Below are 18931 nucleotides of genomic sequence, written 5' to 3' on the forward strand. Positions count from 1 at the left end.
TCACCTGTGTTCTGAGCTGCACAAAAAAAAGTTTTTTTTAAACGCACAACGATGCCAAAAGATAAACTCCCGAGAGAAATAGTTGTGAAAGGAAGACAGTGAACAATGACTTTCTTGGTCGGCTACTGTTTAGATACAAGCCGTTGTAGCGCGTTGAGTCTGGGTGAAGGGAGAGCTCACTAACTCCAGTTACAACAGGAATCATATAAGCACAGACAGGTTTCCAAAACTCATGCTTTTTTATTTTTCTTGGCAACAGCGTTACGGGTTAGTCAAAGAAACTTAGAGATGAGCATCAGAAAATAATAAGGACATATTCCTCGTCTTAAACACATGCAGTAATACCGGAAAAATGCTGTGCCAGGCTATTTCCAAAATACCACTATGCTCCTAAAGGAAGCGGAATAGTCCGGAAATTACGGTATGTGGATGTTTGATTTTTTGTCCAATCAGATTTCAGCCTCTATGTGCTGCCATGTCAATGTAATCTGCCCAGGGCCTTTAAAGTCAGTACTGCTGGCCTTTTTACCTTGGATAATATTAGCACCGGGTCTGTTTAACCATTCAGATTTCAAATTCGCCTCAATGGCCCAAAATAGCATCAGAATTCTTCCAGATTCTGATTGGTTGGTCAGAGGGAAAATGTTATAGCGCTCTGCAAACATTAATACATCTAAGTTAGACTTTTAATGCCTACAGAGAAAGAGAAATTTATTCGGCCAACCTCGAAGCTAGCTAGCTTGTTCATCACTTCCAGACCAGTGAATACGAGTCATGTTATTAGACAAATATTGATTCTGAACTGCTCCAGATGATGTAGGTGCACAGTTGCAGTTGTAGTGTAGAGGTTTGAGGGTTGCTTTAGTAAATTGGTATTCACCATCCATATGTGAAATGCCTCTCTCTGTAATGCCATAGGTAGATTAAGTTGGGTAAGTCGCCACTGAAGGCCCAGGTACCAAAAACATGGCCCACCACTGGATTATGCCTTATAATAATGTCTGAATTGATGGTTCACCAACTCGAAATGATATTGAGAATCACTCCAATACTTTCTCTGACTTTGCTCATGTCATGTTAGTGAATGATTGCTTTGCTGTCTTTTGTAAGGGGTCCCAGAAAACTGCAGATTTCATTTTACAACCAGGAAAAGAAGACCTGAAATCATAACCTCATATTCAAGCTACTTTTAATGATTTAACCTTAGTGGGACTTGCTGATTTTCTGAAGCAGTTTAACCCATTCTGAGTATTTGGGTCTGTTGTGAATGAATAGAATTAAGTGAAATGTACTCATAGTTCAATTAAATTAAGTTAAATTCTAATCATTTATTAATTTATTGTATCAAAAATACACCTAGCATGAAACTAATTTATATGTTTTGGAACTCTAAGTAAAATATACTTCAATGGATATGAAAATGTAGCCAGTTTAAACAGCCTGATCATACGAGTGCCAGTATAAGCCAGTATATGATTTAGACCATGCTTAATAGACAATCCCCATTTTGGTGAGCATATTCATGGTAATAGAAAAATCTATGGTATATTTTGTAGATCCTTTGTGTTACTTTGTATACAAATGTTCAGACGATGAAATGTAACAATGAAATTTAGAATGGAAAAAACATAATTAAATTTAGTTGATATAAATATATATAAATATATAAATTCAGTTGATAAAACCAGCAATTACATTTTACATTAATTACCATTATGTCTAAAGGTTTCTTTGGCCCCTGAACACTAGTTTGTCAATTTATATTTATTTAACTTTTGAAACTCTGCCATGATATAGAAATTCCACTATGCATTATAAACTCTATATAGACCCACGGTAACATTAATACAAAGCTCCAGATTGAACCACTCCAGAACCACACCTCATGTTCATCTTTATCATTTTACACAGATGTATAAAATACATTTAGGCATCATTATGCTTTAATACAAGAACCTTTACAATGATAAATTGTCTAGTATGCAACATTTCCTTCATGCAACTCAGACCTATAACATATAAGGCTCAAATTTATAATTTTATAAAAACAAATGTTTTTATATTGATTTAGCTCAAACATTAAGCAGCCAATTATCATAAGATGGCAACCAGAATTTAAGTAACATGAGTGAATCTTGCTTCAGAATAAACTGTATCTTGTCCTCTGTTGGCTCTTCCTCTTTTAGTTTTCCTCTCAGTGAAATTCAGGGCAGCGTAATTCAGCTCAACATCACCACAATCCTGAGGGAGCAGATATACAGAGTTAATAACAAATAATACAATTTAGTGTAAAGTTATAAGTCTATGTGTATACACAGTTCATGATTAGATACCTGGTTGGGTGTTCTTTCTGTTAAAGAACCTTGTGGGAGTTTCACTGTAGAGGAAAGAATAGCCTTAATAACTGAACATGTATTTCTCATTTAATTTACACAGACACTGTATTAAATTTCAAATTTTATCTGTGGAATGAAATTACATTTGTATTATATTATGTTTGGTATTCCGTAACTAAATAAAGACTTACCCCGGTTTTGTTTTAAGTTCAACTTTTTACCGCGTAAAATGGCTTGAGCAATAATCACCACCACACACACCGCTAATGCGACAGCAAAGCAAATCACCAAAGAACCACTTTGCTCTGTCAAAAAATACAAATAAATGAATAACATAAAGATGCAGGTGTAACCGTAAACCCGTATCAGTATTCTAAATCTGCAAGACCATTACTTACTGAAATGTTGATCGGAGTATGTTTTTATACCCAGCTGTACTCGTGTTAAGTTCTCGAAAATGATCTTATATAATAAGATCTAATATAAATTCATGTTTCTTACAAGCTGATAATTCAAATAAATGGTCCATAAAAAATAATAAATGAATAAGAATAAAAGAATAAATACAAAATCATATGTATTTTGTCTTATTTTTATCTTATTTGTTTTAATGAATTATAACAATTCGTTCTCACTGATCTAAAGAATCACACCAAGGACAAAACCTCACCAGGGCTCCATTCAAACACAATAAAAACACTACATATAAATATTTTCTTATGAGTCTCACCCAGCTGTACTCGTGTTCCGTTCCCGAAAATGATCTTCCCACACAGGGCCACAGCGCAGTAGTAAGTACCAGTATCATTGAGGCTGAAGATGTTCTTGGACAAGTTGTACACACAGGTGTGTGTAGAAGATTCACTCTCACACTGAAGGCTGCTGTTGTGATGAGTGTAGATGAGTTGAGGATGGGATTGTGATGGAGCAGCTCTGAACCAGAGCACTTGGAGTTCTGCTGCTCTGCTCTCAGAGAGAACCGAACACTGCAGAGTCACTGATGCTCCTGCAGGAACCGAGTCTGACACACTGCTCTGGAGCACTGTCACTTTTACATCTGTTCAATGTAATATTGACAATAAAGGTTTGGTTTGTATTGTTTTTGTTTTTACCGGAATCATTAAACTATATGTAATTTAAAATAATACATTGGAATACACTGAGCTGCCAAAATACAAAAATAATCCTGATAAATTGGCCGTACATGATTAAGTGTGTGTATATACATTTATCTATATACTGCAGTATACATTTGTGCTGTACAAAGAAGGCAAACAAATGCCATTAGGGAAGAAGAAAACATTAGTTATTAGTTAAAACTGATAAAATAGTTATTTTACATAAAATAGTTATTTAATAAGTTGTGAAAATGGGCATATAAAATAACGTAATACAGTGAATTACAAAAATAATTTGCTATATACTGTATACTGTTTATGCAAACTCTAAAATCCAAGCAAAAGATCAAGAAAATTAGCCTAAAATTGACTGGAAATCTAAAGAACATTACTATTATTATAATATTAGGTATTGATTTTTAAATCTGTTATTTTAAAAAGGTTTTATTTTCCGCACAGCTCACTATATACATTTTTTTTATTGAAAACATCAACACTGTAAATTTTATGGTATAACCTGAAATTTAATCAGGACAACATGCTCATTTTACTGTATTTGTCTTAAACTGAAGATTCTTGAAGTAGGGAGTGAGTGCAAGAAATTGTGTTTGTATGTTACACCTAACTTTTTACCACAAAATTTCTAAGTAAAAAATATATCCAATAGATCCAGAACTGTAATAACAAATTATTTTAAATGTTGATTGATTATTAGCCAGTTATATTCTCAGGAGCATTTTGAATCACATTTTCATCTGAAACACCTTGTTTCTCTAGAGGTATTTTATGTTTTACATCATTAGTAAAATTTTCAACCACACAATTATTTTTCATATATATAAAATAAGAAACATCTGCAATAAATTTCAATATAGTGTGTGTGTGTGTGTGTGTGTGTGTGTGTGTGTGTGTGTGTGTGTGTGTGTGTAAACTTTACCTGCAACATCTATAAATGTTCCATTGGAAAACTGAAATTTACCCCAGGCATGTACTCCACAGAAATACAGTCCTTCATCAGATTTTTTAATTTGTACAATTGTCAGCGAAATACCACTCAGGATTTTCTCTACTTTAAACCTTACGGAGTCGAACTCAGGTGAAGTTTGGATATCTCTATTTGCTATCATTTTCCCCACTTCCTGAGGCAACTCTCCAAACTCTTGCTTGTACCAAACACAAAGTTCTTTAGTGTTTGCGTCTTGAAATGTGCAGTTCAAAGTAACACGTTCTCCAGACTTCACTGAGACAAACGATGGTCGAGTAAAATCCACAGCATGGGCTGGAACTAGAACATACATTCCAGGGCAAAAAGTGGAAAAAATCATGAAAAATTGTAGACAGTTGAATATTTAATATTTTTAATAAAAACAACTCCAACTTACATATTATGGTGCCAATTAAAAAAAGAATCCAGTGTGAAGCCATTCTCGTAAATTTTGTTAGTCAAGATGTTTGAAAGTATTTCGAGACCAAAGCACTGAGGATTTTGTACTGGAGACTTTGATCTGATTGGTTGCTACAGGTCATGAGTTTGCTTGAAATTTCCATCCCACCTACATGCATGTGTGTTTGTAACAGTTTGAACAGCAGAAGTCAGTGGTGAAAAGTGCACTAGGAAACTTGTAGAAGTTCAACACTTCTATGTGGATAAATTCCTATTGAACAAGTAACAGAATTTATACAATAGAAACAGAAATGACCCTGATGTACATCTTCAACTCTCTGGTAGCACAATTTTGAATATTTAGTGTACATTTATAGAAGGGAAATGACATCACACCCAGAAGAAGATGGATTTCCTTGTTGGGTTCCTCTTGAGGTTTCTTCCTTATTCCATTTGAGTTGGAAAATTTGCTTTTCTTTATAACTACCTGCTCTGGCATGTTTTTTAGGGAAAAAAAATTGTATACCCCAAAAATATATATATTTGCAAATCAAATTTCTGACTATCAAATATTAAATGCCCTAAAAAAATTAAGTTTAATTGAATTCTAACTATTAATGAAACAATGGAATTATTTGATTTGGATTTTCAATAAATTGCTGTACAATGTTGTATTAATGTTGATGGTGATGATAATAAAACCTGACATCTAAGAATTAAATATTGTACAAATTCAGATATTTTTATATCACTATGATTTAGAAATGCAAAAACCTGACTAAAATTATCTGTAGTTAATCACAAATTTGTCAGACTTTACATAAAAAAAACATATTTCTTAATTACTCAGATTTATATTAATACCCACTCACGTTTAACAATAGAATTAATATTCACAGTTTATACACATATTTTGGCTCAAGCACTGATTAATGACAATTAGCAACAGACAAATTTTATAAAAATAACATGCATTAAAAAAAAACAGAGAAACAAAAAGTGAGGCCCTGCCCAATGTGACTGTGTTCTACATTATGTACAACCAACGACCACATGCCCTTGCGGCCATTATTATAACATGTATTAATAATGTAACCTACGTATGAGAAGTGTATATCACGTCAGAATAAATTGTATCTTTATGTCGATCTTTCTTTATTTTGCCACTTTTAGTTTTCCCCTCTGTGAAACTCAGTGCAGCGTAACTCATCTCCACAGCTTCACGTTCCTGCAGGAACACACATACAGCGTTCTTTACTAATAAAGCAGTACAGTGTGTATTCAGGCTACTCCAGTGTTGTGAATGAACTGTTACCTGATTGTGGGTTTTGTGTTTTTGTGCACCTTGTGGAGGTTTTACTGTAAATGCAAGACACTTTCATTACTCATTTTCTACTTGGATCAGGAGTTTGTGTTTAACAAAATATGGACATTTTATATGGACATTTATATGGACACAATATGGACATTTTTACAAAAACATTTTACCTCAGGAAAAACAAGATTTAGTTCTTATGTACTTTATTGACCTTATCTAAAGATATGAAAGAAACCATTTCTAGAATTTTACATAATATTATGATGTTTTTGGTCAATCTTTCCTATATAAAGACTTACCCATGTGTTGTTCAATGCTACGCTTTTTATAGTTCAAAATGGCTTGAGCAAAAATCACCACCACACACACCACCAACGCAACAGCAAGGCAGATTACAAGAGAATCAGATCCCTCTGCAGATAAACACAAATCATAAAATATATAAATAACAATAGCAATGTTTTAAACTTTGACCATTTAAGCAAAGCGATACGAGATACTTTAACACCCTTACTGAAATGTTGCTCAGTGAACTGTACTCGTGTCCCGTTCCCGAAAATGATCTTCCCACACAGGACCACAGCGCAGTAGTAAGTACCAGTATCATTGAGGCTGAAGATGTTCTTGGACAAGTTGTACACACAGGTGTGTGTAGAAGATTCGCTCTCACACTGAAGGCTGCTGTTGTGATGAGTGTAAATGAGTTGAGGATGGGATTGTGATGGAGCAGCTCTGAACCAGAGCACTTGGAGTTCTGCTGCTCTGCTCTCAGAGAGAACCGAACACTGCAGAGTCACTGATGCTCCTGCAGGAACCGAGTCTGATACACTGCTCTGGAGCACTGATACTTTTACATCTTCATCACCTGCTCAGGTTGATATAGAGAGAGTGTAAGACCTTATTGTTTTTAACACTATCACTAATTTTTACTGATATTTTACCATCGGATACCCAATACTTTTTTTATACTAATATTATAAAATGCAACACAAACATGCAACAAAGGAGAGAATAAAAAAATAAATAAATGCTAGTAATTCTTTTTAAATGTAATCAAAGTTATGTAATGAAATACTAATTAATTAAAAATAATTAAAATGAATAAATATATTAAAATCTATAAATAAATTGAAATACAATTATTTTTATCACTAAAAAATGACTCATTATCCAATATAAATAATTAAATGAACAAAACAGGATTTAATAATTTTTCAATTAAAAAATATTTATGTATTTTATATAATCATAAAAATGCAAAAAGCATTTTTTTTAATACTCTAGTTTTATATTTTTTTGTTTCTAACTGAAGATTCTTGCTGTATGTTGTGTGGGAGGACCTACTCTATATTGCTAATTAAAAAAATAAATCGACAAACATGCATCAATAATCTTTTTTAAAATTTTCAACTAAATTAAATATGCATGTAAAAAAAACACAAATTTAGTGATCAAAAGAGTTTAGAGACGAATCTTTAAAGATTTTTTTCCTGAAGTTATATGAGCACCATTAATGAAAAAAGTCTTTCTTCTAAATAATCAAAACTCATCTCCTGTATAAGGAAAAAAATAGTGTTTGTGTAATCAGAACAGTCACTGGACACCATGCTGGTTTGCTTTCCATATTATAAAAATTGTGTAAAAATATGCAAAACCTTTTATGTTGTAGTGTGTGTGTGTGTGTGTGTGTGTGTGTGTGTGTGTGTGTGTGTGTGTGTGTTTTACCTGTCACAGCTATGAATGTTCCTTTAGAAAATGTAAATTTGCCCCAGGTATATAATCCACAGAAATACAGTCCTTCATCAGATTTTTTCACTTCTACAATCGTCAAAGAAATCCCCGTCTTAATATCATCAATTTTAAATCTTGAGTTTATCTCAGTTGACGTGTGAGCGTCTCTGTTCTCTCTATTATTTCCAACTTCCTGAGGCATCTTTCCAAACTGTTGCTTGTACCAAATCATAAGTTCTTTAACATATAAATCTTGAATTGTGCAGTTCAGAGTAACACGTTCTCCAGGCTTCACAGAGATAAATGATGGTCGTATAGAATCCACAGCATGGGCTGGAAATACAACGTACATTCATCTTAGATCCAATGTAACAAGTGAACAGTTAGATCATCTACAACATTTTAAATGTAAACACCTTAAAACTTACACATAATGAGTGATAACGTAACAATCCAGAGTGCAGCCATCTTCAGAAATGTCCTGATTCTTGGGTTGAGGTTTAAGAAAGTATTTATAGGCCAACGTACTGAGAATCTTTGTACTGGAGACTTTCATCTGATTGGCTGTAAGAAGTCACGTGTTTATTTAAAATTTCCGTTCCACCTACATGTGTTTGTAAGTTTGGCCAGCGTGGTAAAAATGTACGGCACTAAAATATATTCACCCAGATTGAGATGTGTTCTCGTTTGAGTCTGGTTCCTCTCAAGGTTTCTTCCTCATGCCATCTCAGGGAATTTTTCCTTTCTGCTGTTTCTACTAGCTCGCTCATTAGGGATAAACATATGGACTTTTATGGTGCTAAAATGTATATTTGTAATCTGTGATTCTTATAACGGTCTTTTACAGCAAGCGCTCATTGCGCACCAACTCAACTCAACTCAACTCAACTCAACTCAACTCAACTCAACTCAACTCAAGCCCGTTTCCCCAGACCAAGGTGCATAGAAAGTGAACCAGCAAGAGTAACGTTAAACATAAATAAATCAAAAGTCGACATTAGACAAATCAGAGTTAAGGTGCGATACATCTCAGGTAGATTTGATAGATATGAGGTTGGGATGTAGGTAAGTAAAATGTGAGTGCACAGTCAGAGTGATCATGTGCAAATGTGTGCAATGTACAGAATGTATAAGTGTGTGTAATGTCCAGTGTGTAATGTTTAACAGAGTGGGTAGATGTCTATAAGAAACAATAAGTCCTTCAGTGCAAATGTCTTCAGATATGCTACGGAGACCAGTGTGCATTTTTAATGCTCAGTAAAGTGGCTGAATGCGAGTATGTGTTAATGTCCATGTTATGTCCATTTATATCCATAGTGCACAGTTAAGGAAGCAAGGTCATGGGTGGCATCAGGGTGTTTATGGCCCTGACAGCTTGGGGGAGGAATGTCCTTTTACTTAAGTGCCTACTTTGTGTACTTCATCCACCACTGCACATTTCTCTGCACTTCATACAGGTTATTGTTTGCTCTGACTTTTAGATTTGGCTGAAAAAAGTTTAAGTGGCTCCTGTTTCCATAAAGAAAGGGGTTAAAAATCATGAACTTTGATACCATACTGTAAATGTTGGCACCTCTGTAAACACTCTGAATGTGGGTTTACCCTCTAATCTTTCTTTTCTCTGTGAGTGGAAAAGGTCTGTGGTTTGAAGGTGAGAATAAGACAACAACACAACATGTACTATTGATGAATGTGTAGACTTTAATGAAGAAGCATGAAAAATAAAACTCATTATATGATGTGGAATACCAAAGAAATGGGCAAAAATTATTTGTGAGATATACGAGATGCTCAGTATTGAAAAACAAATCAAAACTAGTCTCATTAAAGTGTTTTACGAAGAGCTGATCATATTAAAAAGACCAGGCATTAGATATTCATTTCATTTTTTAACTCACAGAATTAAACCGTGTTTAAAGTAATGAATGATTCAGCACACACATGACTACAGACATTATTCATGAGCAGAAAAACTGAAAATTAAATAAAATTTCATCTAAAATAAAACATTTTAAGTAATGCTGGACGATTTCACTTCAGAGTAAACACAGTCTTGAGATCGGCCGAATTTTTCTCAATCTTTTGGATTTTCTTTCTAATTTAGCTCCACAGAGTCACGGTCCTAAATTATAAAGATAAATAAAATCGAATAAAACATTAACGATATGTGCAGATAAAATTGTGTATGTATATGAATCAAATGTATATCTAGTTATATATTTTTATTTGAGATTAAATAACATAAAAGCAAAGTTACACGTGAATTATTGTTTTGAGTGTGTTGAGTATTTTTGTTCCCTTCAAATCATTTCCTGTTGCAATTGAAAGAGTACCTGAGCGTGCTCTTATAAAACACCTGAATAATTATGCATAAAGATCTGACAATGCAATTAAATTGAATTTAAATTCAGTCTTATGCCAAATGTATAAAATTTATTTCGTACCTCTGCATTGTACACTATTTTTTTCTATTGAAGAGTAAAACAGCTTGAACAGCGATCCCAATCCCACACATTACCAACACTGTTGCCAGACACATCACTACAATATTAGGAGATTCTTTCAAAGATAAAATGGAATTACAAAGAAAAATACAATTATAACACAATAAGTAACATGATAATTATAACATTTCTTTATTCTTTCTAAATGGTCATGATAATAAACATAATTATGACATCACCTTGTTTACTAGAAGCCTATGTAGCCTGTGCTAATACTGTGTATTGTTATATAAACAATATAACAATATCGGGAATTTAGTTGAGATCATTGGAAAAGTTTAAATAAATGTCATTATATATGAATATTTTCCAAACTTTTTATTATTCTGATTTATCTGACTGATATTGGTTAAGTAGTTGAATAGTAGATGTATTTTAATATAGACATCATGCAAATACTGAATGGCCAAACATGTGTGGATCGTTAACCATCAAACCTATTGGTGGGGTTTCCGCAAACTGTTTATCTTTCCTCATCTTCATGCTGTTGATATTTGTTTTGTTATAATGAAGTGCAGCCGTCAGATCCTTAATCTATTAAATGATTTGCAAAGAAATATTTTTTATTTGATATTGTTATTTGCATAAATCTCACAGATAGTGATTTTGGGTTTTATCCCTTTAGCACACTGGAGAGCATGCTAGTTAAAAGATATATATGGCATATATTTATATCTATATTTATGATCTATGAAACCGTAGAGTAAATCACTTCAGTATACACATTATCATGAGCTCGTTCTCTCTTTCCTTTTCCTTTAATGATGTGTGTTGCAGCAAAATTCTGCTTCATGGCATCACGGCTCTGTGGGAACGGAGAGAAAAGAAGCTTAACTTTACTTATTATATTATTATGAATAACCTATGTTCACTTATAGTACGGTGAAAATCCAACTCAAATAATAATAATAGTAATAATAATAATATGCAGCCTCAGCATTATTGACCTGAGTTGGGGTTTTCTTTAGCATTGAAGCATGAGATCTCCCTATAGAGAAGAAAACAATATTATGTTTAGAGCCAAACTTATTATAGAAGAAGTAAGATGTTGTTATATATATATATATATATATATATATATATATATATATATATATATATATATATATATGCATGAAAAGCTAAAAAACGTATAGCTGCTGACCAGGAAATGAATAGCAGCTAATGCTAGCGCTATGGTAACTTTTTAGCTTTTTATATCCTGTTTCAAAAATTTCTCCTAAAATAAGAAATTCCTGACAATTCTGCATATAAAGGGAGTTAGTCTCCTCGCGCTTTGGGCGCTTTTTTATTTGTATTACATTTAAAAGCATACACAATGGCAGGGGTATAAAAAGAAACTATAGATAGCACAGTGTCACTGTGGCCACTCACTCCGTACCGTATGCATGAAAATGCTAAAAATCCATGACGCTAGCGTTAGCCACTAACTAGGAAGTGGATCAACAAAATTCGAATTAAATGAATATATTCAGAAACTGTGCCTTTCAGACAATGTTTATCCACTACGGTGGAACTGGACTAAAATCATTAAATAGAATTAAAGAGTTAAGTTTAGATTTTGCAACTTTATAAATAGAAAATATCAAAACATCAAACCACACATATGAATCCAATGAAGACTCACCACTGCAGTGTTCACAGTTTCTCGCTTTACAACTTAGAACATAAACAATGATCACAACTAAGCAGACTCCCGAAGCTACAGCAAGGAAGAACACTGCAGGATCCAGAGAGTTTTCTGTAGAAAAAAACCACAATGATGCATCTCAACATTTCATTATAACGTAAAATATCTATATTTCCCTCTGATATTAGTCATTTTATTATTCCGATCCAACAGTCTATTAAATTATATTCGTTTAAAACAAATTAAACATTTTATTACAAAAAATAAGTATGCAAATGTGTTCTTACTCAGCTGTACTCGTGTTCCGTTCCCGAAAATGATCTTCCCACACAGGACCACAGCGCAGTAGTAAGTACCAGTATCATTGAGGCTGAAGATGTTCTTGGACAAGTTGTACACACAGGTGTGTGTAGAAGATTCGCTCTCACACTGAAGGCTGCTGTTGTGATGAGTGTAAATGAGTTGAGGATGGGATTGTGATGGAGCAGCTCTGAACCAGAGCACTTGGAGTTCTGCTGCTCTGCTCTCAGAGAGAACCGAACACTGCAGAGTCACTGATGCTCCTGCAGGAACCGAGTCTGACACACTGCTCTGGTTCACTAATACTTTTACACCTCCATCTCCTGCTCAGGGGAATAAAGACAGTGCAGGATCCTGGATTTACAATGCATAGGTAGTAGTAAAAGTTTGTAATACATGTTAATATAAAGAGTTGCTTACTTGCATATACATCTATACATATAATTAAATATAAAGTTATGTGTGTATATATAATTAATGAATTAATACCTTTGACTGATAAATATGTCCCTTTTCCAAAATGTGTCAAAAACTTTCTCAGTCCACAGTAATACATGGCTTCATCAGTAGCTTCCACGTGAGCAATATTTAAATGACAGCCACTCTTTTCTCTCTCGATGCTGAATCTTGGTGACTTGAACTCATCTTCATAACTGGGTTTGTGTTGAACCGTGACCATCACACGAGGCTCGTGTCCTACTTTTTGCTTGTACCAAATGATGGTTCCAGTGGTTTCCTCTTGCTGTTTAAAGCAGTGCAGAATCACGCTATCACCAACATCAGCCGAGATCATTGGGTTCGGTTGCGTGATCTCGTATATCTGTGCAGAACCTAATATCATAATTGAACACAAGTAAAAGAACCAAAACGTGATTCTATCCATAAGATGCTCACTTTTTGAATATGATACTGATGTTAATAATAGCCCCTGACATGCGATGTTTAAAACACTGAGTACAATAAATATCCAGGATATGACTGAGAACATTCTGATGGACACTTACTGAGATTAAAAAGCATTACTGTGATCCACACTGATGTCTTCATCTTCAGTTTGAGGTCTAGGTAGAGCACGTCTCTCCTCGCTACAATAACACATTGAACACATCTCACTTTGTGCCGCAGATTTGTGACGGGGAAACGATGATGTCACAGACTGAGCTAACTAGGCCATAAGTGCTGTAGCTCGCAGTTACGCAGAAAAAAAACACAAGAAACGTTTTTTCTCAATTTTGGGTTTAAAACTAGTTTCAAATTTCAAATTTAAAAGATTTAAATTTTTTAAATAATAAACTAACAAGTAAAGAATATACACCATCCTCACAATTAGTTTATTTATAGTTTATTACCTTTAGATTTTAGCTGATACCAATAGAGTTAATGGGAAATTGCTGGAGTTGATAGGAGTATATTAATAGGTTTCAAAACATTTGTATAAATATTCATATTTTATTGTTTGATTTGTGACCTAGAAAACCTTAATTGGGTCACATGGTTGCCATATTATAATGTGATGAAAAACGTTTGGTTCTGAATGAATTTTGGCTTCATTTTGACCAAAGCATTTTACTTAACAGTACTTCTAAACAACAATTTTTGGATGGACACCAACTGAACTGCAGACGTTTCTAAAAGAAATTTAGGGTCAAAGCTGAGTCAAAAAATGCAAATTACAATTTTTTTAACACCAAAACTTTCTTTTGGCTTCTCCTGTTAGGGGTGGCCACAGCGGATCCTTCGCATGTTTGATTTGGCACATGTTTTTACGCTGGATGCCCTTCCTAACGCAACCCTCCCCATTTATCCGGGCTTGAGACCGGCACTGAAAGTGGCTGGGGATGGTTCCCTGACCGGGGATCGAACCCGGGCCGTAGCGATGAGAGACCACCAGGGAACCCAACTTTTTAACGACACCGACTCATTTAATTTAGAAATATTCAGGTTATATTGTCCTTGTAATAAACATTATGGAAAAATTATCTAATTAAACATCCACATGCACCTATAAACGTATGGATTAGATTTTTAGCCAATAAAATAAAATGCAGTTACAGGGCTGTGAAAGAGCATTTGCTTCCTTCCTGATGTTTGTTTAGGTTGTTTTTTTTTGCATATTTCTCACACTTTTTTCAATTATACAGATCATCAAGCAAATTACACATTACACGTAGAGAACCCGAGTGAATACAAAATGCAGTTTGTAAATGATTTTATTTGTTTAATAAACAATCTGACGTTAGAAGACTACAGAGGACGGTCCAGGTGGCTGAATAGATTATAGGTGCTCCCCTGCAGACCGTTCAAGAACTGCATACATCCAGAGTGAGCAATTACTTTTTCACATGGGGCAGATTTTCCCCTCAGTGAATGAAATTATGATTTGAAAACTGCAATTTGTATTTACTCAGGTAATCTTTGTGTATTAATAACATTTACTTGAATCCTATAGACAAAAAAGGTAACTGTTTCAATCAGTCAGAAAAGTTAGATGCAGATGAGCAGATGAGTTTTGAAGGATGATTTAAAAGTGGTAGCAGTCCAGCTAAATGCCCTAAACTCCATAGTGACTGAATGGACAGAAGGTACAGTGAGAAAAAGTGATTAAGATGATCTGAGAGTGCGCTTCGGGGTGTAGGTATGAAGCATCAGAGATGTATGAGGGTGAAAGATTATGAAGAGCTTTGAAAGTGAGAAGCAGAATCTTGTACTTTATTTAATATTTGACAGGACGCGAGTGTAGGTGATAAAGAACCGATTGAGGAGGTTCTAGGAGTTCTGGACCAGTTGAGGTTTATGAAGGCGTTTGTGAGGAACCCAAACAGAAGAGAGTTACAATAATTAATGTGTGAGGTAATAAAAGTACATTTTTATTAAAAAATAAAGCACACAGCATTTTGACGTGAACAGAAGTGTGTATGTAGATTTCTATAAATGATCTAAAGGTACTCTCACATTTATTTTATGAATTATAATCACGAATGTTTGAAAGACATCATTCTCGATATGGGGGGAGTTTCATTCAGGCCTGCATGCTTCCCCTCTGTGTGACACTAACCAAACACATTCTCTCTCTCTTTCTCTTTCTCTCTCTTTGTGTGTGTATCTATGTCACACACACACACACACACACACACACACACACACACACACAGCTACATTATGATTATTCATATAAACACATTGAACTCTTTAAAAACACATTCAAAATAATACAATCATAACATTCTTGACATATAAACCATGTACTGTGTGTGTGTGTGTGTGTGTGTGTGTGTGTGTGTGTGTGTGTGTGTGTGTGTGTGTGTAAGAGGTTTTAAGGTGTTAGTGGTTTTGTAGCTCTGTTTGTCTCTTTGACCCTTCACACGCTGCAGCTCTGAGACCGCTCTGACCGCCGAGTCGTTCTTCTCAGTAACAGCATCAGTTTCACACCTTTCAAACTTTCCACAGGATGTGTGGCTACTTGTGCTCGTCTCAACCCACGACGTTTCTTCAGCCATGATGCAAAATTAGAAACATCTCTAGCAAATTGTTATATAATCTTACTGGTGTTGTTTCTAATTTTGCAGTCTTTAGTTCATTCAAATCTGTTACTGTTGTGATTTTTCTGTAGGAAATAAATACGTCGTTTTTTTTTATAACTAAACTGTTTTATTTATTAATTATTACTTATTATACATACTGTACACACATTTCCTCAGTAAATCAACTATCAACTGTTCACTTTGTATTTACAGTAAGGTGTAAAAATTATTGGCACTCTTCTGGGTAGTCTAGATCAGGGAAAGAAAATCAAGACCAGAGATGAGTAAGTTCTTCAACTCGAAAACGACTAAGAAATTATTCCTGTAAGTAAATTATTATAGATTTTTTGATAAATATCTCTTGTGTAAAAATAAGGAATGTGCAAACACACATTATTTACAAAAAAAGTATTAGTTGAATAAATTATGAAATTCATTTGTCACTATGTATGTGACAAGAAACATCTCATGCATATGCTTTAGTTTTATATATATATATATATATGTGTGTGTGTGTGTGTGTTTGTGTGTTTGTGTGTGCGTGCCTGTGTGTAAATGTAAATAGAGCATATATAGCGGTATAGTTTGGTGCTAGAGTAAACAGGAAGGTACAGCGAGCAAAAACCACACTGAATGTTCCACACCACCCTCAGGGTTAACTTTCCAGGCCATACCTGTGCATGCGATGGTTAAGAGCTCCTTACGATCTGTGAAAAGTACAGAAGCATAATAAATTAGAATACATAATTAAAAAAGGAAAAAAATATACGTATTTAAAAATTATATTAATGCTGCACTAATTAAGTTTGAAGATAACAGTGAAAATTATGCAGTAAATTATAAAAGGCCATTATCATTATTATTCATGAGTTGCGTAAATATATCAAAACATGTAAATAAATAATTAAATAAATAAACATAAAGTTCCTCCTGCTGAGACAAGTCCTGCTGGAGAACATCTGGAGAACATCTTTTTCGTCCTGCTCAGCTCATTTAAACTCATCAATAATCTTAAAGATGCATTTCACGTAGCTACGCCTGAGCTGATCTGGGTGAATGTGTGTGGGGGTGAATTTTAATCAGTTGAAGTGCTAAGATTCGGTGTCAACATTAAACACACTGCTGATGTGCAACAGGCACGAAAGGTTTTCGCCCGAGATCCTGCAGAAGCTCTGCAACCTGCACCGAACTTCCTGATGAGGCGTGTGGGTGGAGCTTCTTCAAATCCTACTTATTAAACGCTCTTTTTCTTCTTCTCTCATCAGCTGCAGACTCGCTGCAGGGTTTAACGATCGTCCTTCATTTTTTTCTGATCTTATTAAACATCTGCAGGCGGCATTCATGGAGAACACATCAGCCTGTGACCGGTTTCTGTATAGAATCTACAGAATTGTGTATGAGGGGTGGAAAACAATTTGCTTCCTGCTAAAAGAAGAAGAAGAAAAAAAAAAGAAAATAAATAAATATATAACATAATATAATAATGTAATATATGTGTGTGTGTGTGTGTGTGTGTGTGTGTGTGTGTGTGTGTGTGTGTGTGTGTATATATTATATAATGATTTGTATTTATTTTTCACATACACAGTATGACTCCCCATAATTCTGTATTTCATGACTTTAAACCTCTCAGTGTTTTCACAATTAAAATAAAAATAAAAATAATAGTCATGCTGTCAGGACTATAGTACAAGAAAATACATGTGTTCTATAGACTGTGTCTGATGATGATAATAAACCAGACTTATATAGACATGACATAAAGCCACAGCGCCACCCTGTAACCACAGAACAAACCCTGTAACACCCCTTGAACATCTCCACAATTACCAGTTCTACTGTATGTACACTGTCAAAATATAAGGGGGGGATTGTTGAGGTTTATTTGTAAACACTAAAGGTACAGCAACTGTGGTTGTACACTAATTAGGTCATTGATGCACCTTAAAATGTACCTTCAGATATATGTGCCATTTAGAGGAAAATAAAGAAAAATTATGGTGTAAATGAAAACAGATATGTTTCTTACGGTCTAGGGGTTCATGTCGAACAATAGTACGATCACTTTTTTGGCCAAAAGGCAAAACCTGCAAATGCATAAAATGTCCTACCTTCACTTCTGGTTCAGAAGAGCACACAAGCACTTAATTGACCTTTAAAACATAGACAGATGTATTAGATTACAAAGAAAATATGATTTTACAAAATATAATACAGTCTGAATTTAAAGCTTTAATAGCCATTTTTTTTTTTAGATTTTATGAAATACTAGACAGAGGAATATATAAAATATTGTTCAAACTATTTATTTCTTAGATATACTTTATATATATATATTTAGCTATCCAGTAATTTTTCTCTGCCTCACTCTTCTTTCGATCAATCTGTTATGTCTTTTTTTTTTTCTTGAATTTATTAATTCAGTTCTCACACCTAACCCTCCACATGGCAGAGATTTCCTTTCTGAGTCTCACGCACTGCGCCATCTAGTGACAGCTCAGCACTTTTACACTTTATAGACCATTTTTACTTCTAAAATCACTATGAATGTATAATTGGATCATTTTAATCATGAATGCTTCATGCATAATAAACTCTATCTCTTGATTTTTGTTTTTTTACTGAACTATCTTTAGTTTGAAATATTTTATGGGTAATTAGTGTTTTATTAAATTAAGATTTACACTTATGTTTCGGTCATTTATTGATTTTCTTTATTTACAGAAATACAGAATGTTATTATAAGAATTAATTTTAGAAAATGCAACTTCCAAAACAAAAACACGGTACATGATCACACTGACAAGATCATCTGATGTGTATTGAGATAAATCAGCTGTGTGTATGCACGAGCTGTGTATATAATAATGACAATAACATTAAATGCGGCGCTGCTTTTTTTTGTGCATTGGGACATAAAACTGGGAATTGTTAGAGATTTTAGAGGTTTAGTGCAAGTTTTATATTCTGGGTTTGACTTAAAAAAAAAAATCATGCCGTGACCCGGATTCGAACCGGGGTTGCTGCGGCCACAACGCAGAGTACTAACCACTATACGATCACGGCGCGCCACCATGGAGGTGCGAGAA

The 18931-nt window shown here is 34.2% G+C and overlaps 3 protein-coding genes and 1 non-coding gene across 4 annotated transcripts; all 4 read right to left on the minus strand.

The window, feature by feature from the left end:
• Nucleotides 1-1999: 1999 nt before the first annotated feature.
• LOC124386268 lies at nt 2000-5368 on the minus strand. Its single transcript, XM_046850005.1, has 6 exons — nt 4837-5368; nt 4392-4739; nt 3067-3393; nt 2528-2641; nt 2334-2377; nt 2000-2241 (listed from the first exon to the last, which is right to left on the minus strand). Exons 1-6 carry the CDS (start codon nt 4877-4879, stop codon nt 2116-2118), a joined length of 1002 nt encoding a protein of 333 aa, XP_046705961.1. The 5' UTR covers nt 4880-5368; the 3' UTR covers nt 2000-2115.
• A 551-nt stretch (nt 5369-5919) lies between these two features.
• On the minus strand, nt 5920-8380 carry LOC124386266. The gene is made up of 6 exons (XM_046850004.1): nt 8316-8380; nt 7882-8220; nt 6671-7021; nt 6456-6569; nt 6154-6197; nt 5920-6066 (listed from the first exon to the last, which is right to left on the minus strand). The coding sequence occupies exons 1-6, from the start codon at nt 8353-8355 to the stop codon at nt 5935-5937; spliced, it is 1020 nt and encodes a 339-aa protein (XP_046705960.1). The 5' UTR covers nt 8356-8380; the 3' UTR covers nt 5920-5934.
• A 1236-nt stretch (nt 8381-9616) lies between these two features.
• Nucleotides 9617-13400, minus strand: LOC124386269. Its single transcript, XM_046850006.1, has 6 exons — nt 13326-13400; nt 12811-13152; nt 12309-12644; nt 12019-12132; nt 11339-11379; nt 9617-11196 (listed from the first exon to the last, which is right to left on the minus strand). The coding sequence occupies exons 1-6, from the start codon at nt 13366-13368 to the stop codon at nt 11080-11082; spliced, it is 993 nt and encodes a 330-aa protein (XP_046705962.1). The 5' UTR covers nt 13369-13400; the 3' UTR covers nt 9617-11079.
• Nucleotides 13401-18836: 5436 nt separating this feature from the next.
• On the minus strand, nt 18837-18908 carry trnah-gug. The gene has a single exon. It is a non-coding gene; the product is annotated as a tRNA-His (tRNA).
• Nucleotides 18909-18931: the final 23 nt, after the last annotated feature.

This window comes from Silurus meridionalis, chromosome 5, assembly GCF_014805685.1.
Source record: "Silurus meridionalis isolate SWU-2019-XX chromosome 5, ASM1480568v1, whole genome shotgun sequence".
NCBI classification, from domain to species: Eukaryota; Metazoa; Chordata; class Actinopteri; order Siluriformes; family Siluridae; genus Silurus; species Silurus meridionalis.